The following is a 12,331-nucleotide window of genomic DNA, read 5'->3' as shown; positions in this document are numbered from 1 at the left end:
AGAAATGTGTATAGCCAGAGCATGTGTCTTATAGCTAGGGCTGCCAAGTCCTCCCGGGGGGTGGGGAAACCCCCGCCCCAGAGGCCCGTTCCCCGCCGCCGGCGGATCGGGCCCCAGGGGGAACCCTGCCCCGAAGTGACGTTAGGACGCCGAGCACGCTGGGGACGGGGCCACGACCATCGGAGGGAAAACTCTATGGTTTTCCCTCCGATGGTCGTGGCCCCGCCCCCAGCGTGCCTGGCATCCTAACATCACTTCCGGGTGATGTGCGTGCGGCGCACGCGCGCTTCAGTCGCCGCCTGGGAGTCCCCCACTGCAGCGACTGCAACGACTTGGCAACCCTACTTATGGCACACTTCTGTGTAGAGAGAGAATGTAGTTTTACTTAATTTTCCAATTTCTGTGACAAAATAATACATGTGTACTCTTGCATGTGATTGTGTAAATGCAGTATATATGCTGCTTTTCCTATACTCAAATTATTTATGTTAAGAATAGCTCATGAAGCAGTCCTCGGTGGATTGTGGATCCCATATACAGAAAATGTGACTGTCTTGGTAAAACCTCGCATTTGATAATAGCATGTTGCTTCTGATGAAATAGGCCCTTGCCAGCAAAAGTGTCTGGGACTACAAAAGTACTGTTTGATTATTTGCCCTAGAGTGTTGCTACTATAGGAAGCACTGTAACCAGTGTCCATCGAGATGTTGAGACTCTGCAGGCTGCAATTGAAGAACATAAGAAAACCATAGAAACACTGCAAAGTGATATGGTAAGGACATGTACAGAGAGAATATATACTGAGAGAAAATATACTTTATGTATGCCTGCTGTGCAATCAGGTATATACTAGGAAGTTCTGAACATTTCCCTTAATGTTAATGATACACTGTTATCAGGACTGGAAAAATATTTCAGATTCGAACCCTTAAACTATTACTTATTTTAAAATAAATGATGTATGCTAAAGCTTTATGTAGGTAGTTACCTAGGTAACTAATTTTAGAAAAAGTGTTTTATTCTGCTTCTGAATGGACTGTGAGCCGTAATAAGAACTGAAACTGAACTGCTACTTCACATCCAAGACACAAATCAAAAGCTTAAGAACCACATGTAACGGTACCACAAAATTAGACAAAGTCAGGGTTTTTTTCCCATTGGGCAGATGGGTGTCCAGACATTTGGGATTTTTCTAACTTTTCTTTATATAGAATGAAAACTCACTGTTCTGGGTTCAGGAAAGCCTTTAACAATAGTACTAAAAATCAACCAAGGCAATTAGATATGACTTCTATTGAATGATAAATTCCTTCAATATTTCACATTGAGGGAACAATAGTTAGAAAAATCCCAAATAGTATGTGACTACATACTGGGTGCGTTCAGACGGGGCCTTTCTGCCGGCATAAACTGCACTGGTTGGAACCGGTGCAGTTTATGCCGGCAGAAACGCGATCACACTTACCTCCATCTTGCAGATCCCTCCGGTGTACGCCCGCTCACACGCTGCGGGCGTCGGCGTGTTTTTTTTTTAAGCACAGTTTGAGCATGCGCATAGGCAGCCATTCAGAGAATTGCGATCTTTGCGCATGCTCAAACCCCCCCCCCCCATTAAATTTAAACTTTAAAGGTAAGGACTTACCTTTAAAGTTTAAAGCCCAACCTGGTCTCCCTTAAGTCCCGGACTCCTCCGGGAAGTTAAACTAAGGGATATATTTTTTCTTAACAAACGCTCAGGGCGAAGCTTTGCCCGAGCGCATATCGCTTACTTTAAAAAAAAAATGGCGGGGGAAAGCCGGAAGCCTCAGGCTTCCGACGGAAATGGCAAGGCACCGGTGGAGAGCGATCAGACGCCGGGGTAAACCGGAAGCCACCGTTGCACTCAGTATACCACCACTTGGGACCTAGTGGCAGAGTGCAACGGTGTAAAGGGCTTTACACCGGTTAGGGACGGGAGGCAGATGTTCGTCGTGTGAACGCCCGTAAGTACACCGGTTGGAACGGGCACCCTAACCGATGTAAAGCCCCCATCTGAACGCACCCACTGTGTGACTACATTGCAGCTATACTGTCTTCAGACATATTGGCAGCATTTAGACATCATGAACAAACCCCCGTTTTGATATTATGAACATACATAGTTTATCCTTGAGCTCATGCACTCCTTCTTTTCTTCTTTGTGTGTGCAGCTGAGGTTGAAGATTTTCTGTTTAAAAGAAATTACAGTTTATTATAATGTTCAAATGGAACAGTAAACAAGGAATACTTTGTTTCTTGGGCTACAAATCACTTTTGAATTATAGCTCAAGCCTGAATACATTCAGGCATCATAAGCTGTGGCTTGTTTGTACAAACTCTGGTAAGTCTGTCAGATGTAGGCAACAAGATACTGTTTGTGTGTAAACGTCATCCCTATATTGCTATTTTGGTAGCCGCATGGCAAGAAGGGGCAGTGCAAAAAATTGTTCTGTGAACTCAGACTTTGCAACAAATCACAAGTAGTACAGGGTAGTTAATGAATCAGCTACAACCGTAACTTGAATTTTTGTATGGTTTTTTAATTGGCATTCAGACATCAAAATTGAATGGCATTGATCAACTCTGGTTTATTGTGATGTCTAAATGCAGAAAGCTTCAGATTCCAAGTTTGTAGACAAGAATGAAACCACAGCTTAAGTGCCCCTGTTCAGATGTCACAGTTAAATGTTATTTATTTCAAGCTGGAAATTTTTCCATTTCAGCTTTGTTGAGAGTAAGGGGAAAGGAGTTCTCAGTCCACTTATTTAAGGAATTGGAAAAAGCTTTCAGTCCAAGCACAAATTAGCTCATTCTCTTACAAACAAATCAGAGTTTGATAGGGGAATACAGGGGCTGCTACATTTTTGTGTCATTAACAAAGAGAACTAATATGTTGTGTGTCAAATTCTGCTTGACTTTAGTTCTTAGGTATGTCTTTGAAGGCTTAATCTCAGTGCTCCAAGATGAAGAATTAATGTGAAGAATACATGTTAATTTTTTTCAGAGTGAAAACACAAAAAGTGTTAGAGGAAAACAGATGCCTTCAGCTTCCACTTCTCATGTTCCTCAAATAAGTGAAAAGAATCTGACAGACAGCTGTAAACAGGTACTTCTCATTTACCAATTTGATATGCATCTAAGAGTAAAAACTACTTTAACTATGAAGGTTTTTCAGTGTTACAGTCATTGGTTAATGTTACTGCTTGGAACAAGGTGTTTAGTAATAAGAAAGTTACTTTTGATGTGTTAAAACCAGTATGTGTGAGTGTTTGAAAGTAGACATAGCAGCAAGAAAAGGAGAACAAATAGTTAAATTTGAACACAGAAAGAATTAATGTTCACTGTGTTTTGAATGGTAATAGGTGTCTTGAATGTTTCAGTGGTAAATTATTTAGAACAATTCGGTCAATGACGACCCAGCCACAAGGCAGGCCAAACATTAGGGAATTGGACATTGGCTGTGAGGTTTTTGCAAGCTATTTTGCAGATAAACTCTTGTCGCTCCGCCGTGACCTGCCTACCACAGTTGAAACAGTGAGTGAACTCGAGGCTCCATGCACATCTTCTTGTCAGGTTTTGGATTATTTCAGTCCACTCAGCCTAGAGGAAGTCGACAAATTGCTCCTAACTGTGTGCCCTACCACGTGCCTCCTTGATCCATGCCCATCGTGGCTCATTAAAGCGGGTCACAAGGGGTTTCAAGATGCCCTAAGGGAGATTATTAACCTCTTTTAGAGGGCTTGTTCCCGGGGACACTCGAGGTCATGGTTCGTCCCCTCTTGAAAAAACCATCACTGGATCCAGCCGAATTGGCTAATTACCGGCCGGTTTCCAATTTGCCCTATTTGGGCAAGCTAATCAAGAGGGCTGTGGCGGTTCAGTTACAGAGCTTCTTGGATGACGCTTTCATTTTAGATCCCTTCCAGTCCGGCTTCCGCCCGGGACATGAGACGGAGACAGTACTGGTCGCTTTCGCAGATGACCTTTGGACCAAGGCGGAACGGTGGTACTGATGCTGTTGGACCTATTGGCAGCATTCAACATGGTCAACCATCAGCTACTGACCTACCACCTCGCCAATGCCAGAGTCCAGGGGCTTGCCTTACAGTGGTTCGCATCTTTTTCTCCAGGGTCGGGGACAAAGGATGGCGCTAGGGGAACAACTGTCCTGAAAGCATCCATTGATCTGTGGCATGGCCCAAGGGGTGGTACTTTCCCCGATGTTATTCAACATCTATATGCGCCCCCTTAGCCAGATTGCTGGAAGGCATGGGCTAGGGTGTCACCAGTATGCAGATGACACCCAGCTCTATCTGTTGTTGGGGGGCCAGTCTGACTCTACACTGGAAAATCTGGACCAGGCATTGCAAACCGTGGCTGGTTGGCTTAGTCTGAGTCGGCTGAAATTGAATCCGACGAAGATGGAGGTCCTGTGCCTGAGCCGGGGCGGTCTGGGGGTAGGGATCTCACTCCTGTCCTTTGATGGAGCGCAGCTAGTGCCAGCACCGGAGGTTAGGAGTTTGGGAGTGCTCTTGAATTTCTCCTTAACAATGGAGGCCCAAGTAGCAGCCACTGCCAGGTTGGCCTTTTGTCATCTTTGGCTGATCAGGCAGTTGGTTCCTTTCCTTGAATGTAACAACTTGGCAACAGTGATCCATGCGATGGTCACCACGAGATTGGACTACTGTAATTATCTCTACATGGGGCTGCCCTTGTTGCAAATCCAGAAGCTGCAGCTATTGCAGAATGCAGCAGCCAGGCTGTTGATGGGTGTCCCTTTGTGGGAGCACATCCAACCAGTGCTGAAGGCACTGCACTCGCTGCCGATAGCATACCGGATTCATTTCAAGGTGCAAGTTTTTACCTTTAAAGTCCTATATGGTCAGGGTCTGGCATACCTGATAGCCCGCATTTCCCCACATGTTCCCCGGAGAGCACTGCTATCAGGGCTGCAAAATCAGCTAGCCCTTCCAGGCCCCAAGGATAGTACTCTGGTGACTACCAGGGCTAGGGCCTTCTTGGTAGTGGCTCCATCTTGGTTGAATGAGCTCCCGGAAGAGATCAGGACCCTGCAGGACCTTTTACAGTTCCGCAGGGCCTGTAAAACGGAGCTCTTCCACTGGGTGTTTGATTAGGACCTGCATTATATACCAAAGAGTGTCCCTCTGCCCTGGTTCTACCTTCTTTTATCTCCAGCCATGCCTCCAGCCATGCCCTGGCTTACCAGTGCTACCTCCGGCCTGTGCTCGCCGCACAATAAGTGGGAGAACCAAGCTGGTGTGGAAGGCATTGGAACTATACAGCCACCTAAACCAGGCCATAGAGACCGTTTTGCTCTTGTTTTATTTGGATGTTCTAGCACTTTTAGGAATATTTTAAATTACTGTTATTTTATGTGATTTGTTTTATGTCTTGACAGTCTTTTAACTGTAGTGTACTTCATGAAATGTTATATAAGTCGCCTGTGCCCGCCTCGGCGGGGAGGGCGGGATACAAATTGAAATAAATAAATAAGTAAATTGTGTGACAGTACCCAAAGTAGCTCTTAAACTTTGTTGCTGGTCACTCAGAGTGAATAATTGTTCATTCTAGGAAAATAACTTATTAGACTGCTGTAAGGCTCTTAGGTATGGGCACATATGCTAGAACATTATTTTGTATCATCTGCAAAGGCTACGTATTCTCTGAAGATAGTCTGCATTAATAATTGTGCTTGCAATTTACCTTTACATTCACTTTTAGAAGAGCACACCTTAGTTCAAATTTCAAGCAATTAAAATTAACCTTCTTGTAGTTTAAGAAGTTGTTGGACAATTTGACCATAGATATAACCTGTATATCTCATGCTGCTTGGAAATAAGCTATATTGGTCCAGGGGCGTAGCTAGAAAATTTTGGTTGGTGGGGCATGGGGAAATCGGGGGGGGGGCACCTCAAGTGCACCTTCTGCTCCTCTTGCAGCAGCAGAAGAAGCAGCTTCAGTTCCACTGCGACCTCTAGTCCTTTTGATTGGAGAGACTCAGTTCTGGGCTGCTTTTCTGTGTAAGCCTGGGGGGGGGATCTCCAACTGTCTCTATTTTACATTTTGCAGGGGGGTTTGCAATTTTATTTTATTGCAGTTTTAAAAAATCTATTTTTCGGCCTGGAAAAAAGAAAAAATGAGTGTGAAACTTTCCTGACTATGCTTGGGGTCTTCTTGGAACACCCCCACACATCTTTTTTTAAAAAAATATTCATTTAAAAAATTCTGAGGGGGCAGCACTCGTTTGTGGGGAGCATTTCCCCCCAATGCCCCCCCCCCCCGGCTACAACCCTGTACTGGTTTCAGTTAACTTCTGTGTATATATACATAGGATAAGAGATCAGTGAAATGAGATGTACCTAGAGTAATGAAGACACTTGCTTTAAGTGCTAATTATTCTTGCTGCTTCATTGCTTCCACATTTGAGTAATGAAAACTGATGTTGTGTTTAAACAGGATAACCAGTATCTGCATACCTCTCTAGAGGAGGTAAACTCAACTTTAATATTATACCAGAAACAGAATGATTTAAAACTCTTCAGTATGGATTCCACAGTCAACAATTTAAGCTGGAGAGTTGCTTCATTAGAAAATCATATGGAGGGTTTTAATAAACTGGAGAAAAAAGAAAACCTGACCCTCACTGTGGTAAGTGTCTAGCAATAGAGTTTATTGAGAAATGAATCTTTCCAAAGCAGTAACTCCGGTCACAGGCTTTAATATACCAGTTTTTCTACACAGATAATGAACTAACATTTAAAAATCCACTTTCTGAAAGATGTTGAAAGGTGCATCTTTCTTGGCATGTGAAATTCAAAAAAAGATAGTGAAGCAGAATTTTTATTTATTCCCTGGATATCTCTCTACTATCAGTGTTCGCAGGTGGAATTAATGAACTTATGCAACAACTATATCTGTCACAGAATAGATTGCTGTTGCCTCACCCTAGATTGCACAATAATCTCAGATGTCTCATTTGCTGAGCTTCTGTGGGTTATGATAATGATAGGCAGGTGTACTTTGAACATCCACGAGAACTGTGCTGCAATTTTAACAAGTAACTAAGTTGTAATACAATATGAGGACATAGTATTGATCATGTTGGAAAGAAGCTTCTATCTGAATCATTAGTGAATTTGTGCTGTTTCTGACCAGAATACATTAAGATCCTGCATCTAGATAAACCTTCTACAAAGTCAGTTGCTGAGGTTGGACTTATGCAAAGTCAATTTCTGCGTGTTTATCTTGTTTCCAGCTGGAGACTTCTTTTTATGACACTTTTTTTTCTTGGGCCTTTTGGAATTGAAAGCAAGGAACTAATAGGCTTTAGGCTAGAATGGAGGTTTTTGCGGCCAGTGCACGCACACACAAATAAGAATCAATTTCACTGCTTCTGCTTCTTCACATTTAACCCGGCAGTGATGGGACTTCAGGGAAAAGCAAAGAAAGAGACAGTGAGTGTGATTGCTATGGTGGGTAGAAATCCTAGTTATACAGATATCTACATGGTAACCTGTGTATCTAGCTGTAATCCTTACTGTTTATTAAGAACATAAGAACATAAGAGACGCCAATGTTGGATCAGGCCAAAGGCCCATCCAGTCCAACACTCTGTATCACACAGTGGCCAGAAATACCAGTGCCATCAGGAGGTCCAGCAGTGGGGCCAGGACATTAGAAGCCCTCCCACTGTTGACCCCCCCCCCCAAGCACCAAGAAGACAGAGCATCACTTGCCCCAGAGCCCCTAGCTATACCTTGTGTTAAGTTAAATTTTTAAACTGCCCCCCTCTGCAAGGCAGGGCTCAGGGAGGTGTACATCAATAGGAAACAATTATACATTAGTTGAACAATTAAAACAGTAAAAATACAATAAAAATACAGTAAACCTGATAGGATGGCGTTAAACTACCGATTATGCCACTCCCTCGTGGGGGACAGGAGACAGGAATGTCAGACTGATGGAAACCATTGCTGTCCTTAACCAAACGCCTGGCAGAACACCTCTGTCATACAGGTCCTGTGGAATTGCATTAGATCCCACAGGGGCCAGATATTATTTGGCAAGGAGTTCCACCAGATTGGGGCCAGGGCAGAAAACGCCCTGGCCCTGGTTAAAGACAGCCGAATATCTCTTGAGTCAGGGACCACCAGTAAGTTGCTATTTGCTGAGCGCAACCCATTTCGGAGAGGCAGTCTCAAAGATACATGGGTCTCAGACCATTAAGGGCCTTAAATGTTAACACCAGAACGTCGCACTTGATCTGGTACTCCACCGGGGGCCAGTACAGGTCATGTAGCACAGGCTGAATATGTGCCATTTGTGGGGTCCCCATAAGGACCCGCGCTGCCATATTCTGGACCTGTTGGAGTTTCTGGGTCAGTCTCAAGGGTAGCCCTACATAGAGCGAGTTACAATAGTCTAATCTGTAAGTGACCATTGCGTGGATTACTGTGGCTAGGTCAGGGTGATACAGGTACGGAGCCAGTTGCCTAACCTGGTACAGCTGGAAGAATGCCAGTGGGGCAATATTTGTGGTCAGGGTCTCCATTGACATGGAGGCATTGAGAACCACAGCCAGGCTCCTGACGATTGATGCTGGTTTTGCACACTGTCAAGAGCCATGAGCTGGTTCCCTAAACCTGAGTCCCAACCAAAGAACCTCCATCTTAGAAGGATTCAGTCTCAGCCAGCTCTGTTTTAACCATCCCACCATGGACTTCAGCCAGATTTGCTGGGGTGGTGTCCGGCTTTCAACAGATATAGCCTTTTTAGATTTTTAGAGTACAAATAACACTTCATTTGTACTCATTCCCAACTGAAATAGAACCTAAGTGTTACACTTATGCATATTCCTTCCCTTTATCTCCCAGGTGTTGCTATGACAATTGTAATCTGCTTTGGAAATTTTGTCTTTATGTTACTTTGTAAAATGTCGTATGATCTCTTGTGCTCTCTTAAATAGAAAAAAAAACACATAAGGAGACATCCTCCAAATGACCAGGCACAGAGGGGATTGTATATTGAAAGATTTTATTTCTAGGTGTCAGCAAGCTGTCATGATTTGTTCATTGTATATATGCTTCACCTGTTGGGACCTCTTAACATGCAATGCTTTCTGTATTAACTCATATGTTGATAGTTGTTGCCTAGTGACCCATGCGCATGCTCATAAACGGCAAGCTTGTTAGCGTAACGCAGAAACACTTCAAGGACAGGTGGGAGATAAGGGAGCTCGCTTATGTCTACTGATATCGCTCAGAGCATGGGAACTAAGATGTTTTGGAATATCCAAGCCGTTGGGATTCCCATTACTTTGGCGCGGTTCTTCCCGGGCGGGAAAGTGTCTCATTGGTATAGAGTCTGTTTGAACTTTGTTCCTGTTACCTGCTTGATGTATTGCACGCCATTCTAAACAGAAATCTTGTAAGTGAAACACCTTTTAATAAAGTCATCCTCTGGACTGAGAGAAGTGGCTCGTTAATCGATGGTATCATCACACTAGGTTGCTAATGGGGCACCTGATTTTCCTTTGTCAAATTCTACACTGAGTTTTGGGTTTTGGTCTAATCAGCTGCTGTGGTATTGTAGCTGAACTCCATGAACAGTTTTTATTTTATTTAACTTTATCTGTTTTTAATTGTTTATTTTAATTGGGCTGCAGCTCCTTCAAGTTATATTTTCTTTAGGGTGTGACTGACCTTGATAGACATGATAGATAGGAGTGGTTATTTCTTTCTTTGGAGGATGGCCGAAGACTTCTCTTCTTTCCAATCTTCTTTCCAATCTTCCATGGCCTTCCCTTCTCTTCTTTCCAATCAAAATTTATTCCTTACTTAACTCTCCCTTAACTGTCCAAAGGTCTCTTGCTTTCTCAAATGACTCCAGCCTTGCTGCCCTCAGTAAATACTTCCCAGAACATCTCAATGATGCCATAATTACACCTTCAAATCTGTCCCTGAAATTCACTTTTTCCATGAAACCTTTGGCACAGCTTCTTTAGTCTTGGTCTTCTTTAGAAAAAGTAACAGGAATAAACAAATTCCTCCTGCTTATCCTTTCCTCCATCTTGCTCCCCTGCCTTTCTGTTCTTGTTTGTCTCCCATGTTAGATTGCAAGCTCTTTGAGACTGGGGCTGCTTTCTTGTATGTTGTAAAGTAGGGGTCCCCAACCTTTTTGAGCCTGTGGGCACCTTTGGAATTCTGACACAGTGTGGTGGGTACAGCCACAGAATGGCTGCCTCAGGAGGAGGATCCCAACCACCAAAGATTGCCTCAGGAGATGGGGACTTACAGAAAGAGGAAGCTGAATTTTGGAGAAAAGGGGTAATCAAAAATACACTGGGAAAGAGAGTGGCATGAGAGCATAAAACGAACACTGTGGGGTAGGTGCCACTGAAACAATGTTATTTTGATCTGCATAGCCAGTCGGATCTTTAGTGACAAATCAGAAGCCCTGCTTTGGCGAATCAGAAGTCCTACTCCTCCTGATCTCACTCACTTCTAAAAACATTTGGTGGGCACCAAGAAAGGTGTTGGCAGGCACCATGGCACCCATGGACACTACATTGGGGAACCCTGATATATAAAGCATCATATTCATTAACATAGTTAGTAAGTTGTAGTAGTAATACTTTTACTGTTAGGATTTCATATGTATACTGACTACAAAACACTTGTGGTCTTAACTGGCTATGGTGCATTGTGTTCTTGCTAGAATTTGGCAAACAAGATCCCTGCTCCTTAGTAGTACCTGTGCTATTTTTTTATTACTACCGTTGCAATTATTTGAATGCTATGCTGTTCTGTTTATTTGTTGTTTGAGATATAATATAATGGCACAATATAGCCTCCTTGCTGATGTGCCATTAATTGCTAGTCTGTCTTCCTTTCCTCTGATCAATTAAACATCCAACCTGCTTTTGTCTGCTGCAGCTCAGAGCTTCCTGTAGGCTGCCAGTAATCTCAGTATGTGCAGAAAAGCCTCTGTGCTATTATCAGCTTTCTTCAATGCAGATTTTTATATTAGTCTTTAATATTTATGAAACTGGATTTCTGTCTTGTTACGATTTCTATCATCTTTGAAAAAGCTAAACTGTTTAGCTTTTTACACACTAGAACTTTCATATCTCTTGCAGGTGGGTGACTTAACTACCTCTGTGAATGTAGAAAGTGAACCAAGAAATGAAACTACTACTGAAAATGTACAAAATATGGAGGTAACTCTTAAGAACTAGTTTCTAAAATAAGGTGGTTTTTTTATTAAGAATTGTGTACTGACATGCCGTGTTTGCCCCCAAGGACCGGAGGGCAAGGTAATGAACTCAGGCTCGGGAGAGACAGTAGAGAATCACATTGTTAAACTACTCAGCTTTTTTCATCTGTACTTTGTCATAGGTACATGAACTCTAGAACCCTCTTGTTTTTTTTATGAGAGCAAGGTATGCAGGGTGCTTTAGAGAGCCTTAAATGAAAAACTCCTGCTAATGGTTATAAAGTCTTTCATGTATGACTTTCACTCAGAGAGTGTATAGCTTTTTGATAACAAACACAATGAGTGCTTTATGTGTTCCTACTTCTCTAACTGAACAGAGTTCGTTGGAGATATATATATTTATTTATTTTCCTGGGACAGTGAAGCTCTCCTATGGTGTACTTTGGGAAACTGAGCTGTCATGAGTTTTTATGCTTTATGTTCCTTCTCCTACTGTGGGATCCTCTTTTTCCGTAGTGAATTCAGTAGAACAATTCAGCCGTTTTAGCACTATAAAACAAACATTTTGTATGGCAATACTCTATGCATCTTTGAAATATATTTGGAATAAGTTGTGCAACTCATTTATGGTGAAAGAAGCAGGGGTTGTTAATGAAATTCTTCTGGTGGTGGTGTACAGAAAATAGAAAATGGTGAGTCTCAGGTATCCAAACTGAGAGAGAAGCTGCAGCTGATCAATGCTCTGACAAGCAAGCCCGAGAGTGACACTTCTGAAGCAACTAAAAAAGGTAATTTATTCCATATAAACTGTATTATGACTTGATACACATTACCTTTAAGCCAGAATAGTAATTTTAGAATCTTTGACCAAGGCAGTGTTGGAAACAGTAGAAATACATTTGGTAGCTTTCCTTCATGGTGCAGGCAAATGCCCCAGGCCTCTTAGGGTTCAGTCTTCACTGAAACAGAGACAGACAAGAAGCTTGCAAGTGTAGTTACATAGGCCAACTCATAGGGTTGTGGTAGATAGCTCAATGAAAACATCAACTCTGTCTGCATTCATAAGAGGCATATTTTG

The 12,331-nt window shown here is 42.8% G+C and overlaps 1 protein-coding gene across 1 annotated transcript in view; it reads left to right on the top strand.

The window, feature by feature from the left end:
* EFCAB14 (EF-hand calcium binding domain 14) overlaps positions 1-12,041 on the top strand; it is a gene marked incomplete at its 3' end in the record, with an annotated part of 28,503 nt that extends 16,462 nt beyond the window's left edge. Inside the window, exons 5-9 of the mRNA XM_015424589.1 lie at positions 662-772; positions 3,023-3,124; positions 6,496-6,687; positions 11,177-11,257; positions 11,933-12,041. Of these exons, the coding sequence (XP_015280075.1) occupies positions 662-772; positions 3,023-3,124; positions 6,496-6,687; positions 11,177-11,257; positions 11,933-12,041 (595 nt within the window). The remainder of the gene's footprint in view (positions 1-661; positions 773-3,022; positions 3,125-6,495; positions 6,688-11,176; positions 11,258-11,932) is intronic.
* Between the last annotated feature and the right edge of the window lie 290 nt (positions 12,042-12,331).

The sequence above is a fragment of the Gekko japonicus genome, unplaced genomic scaffold (genome assembly GCF_001447785.1).
Source record: "Gekko japonicus isolate JY-2015 unplaced genomic scaffold, Gekko_japonicus_V1.1 scaffold2816, whole genome shotgun sequence".
Lineage (NCBI taxonomy): Eukaryota > Metazoa > Chordata > Lepidosauria > Squamata > Gekkonidae > Gekko > Gekko japonicus.
This window is presented reverse-complemented; position numbering and strand designations above follow the sequence as displayed.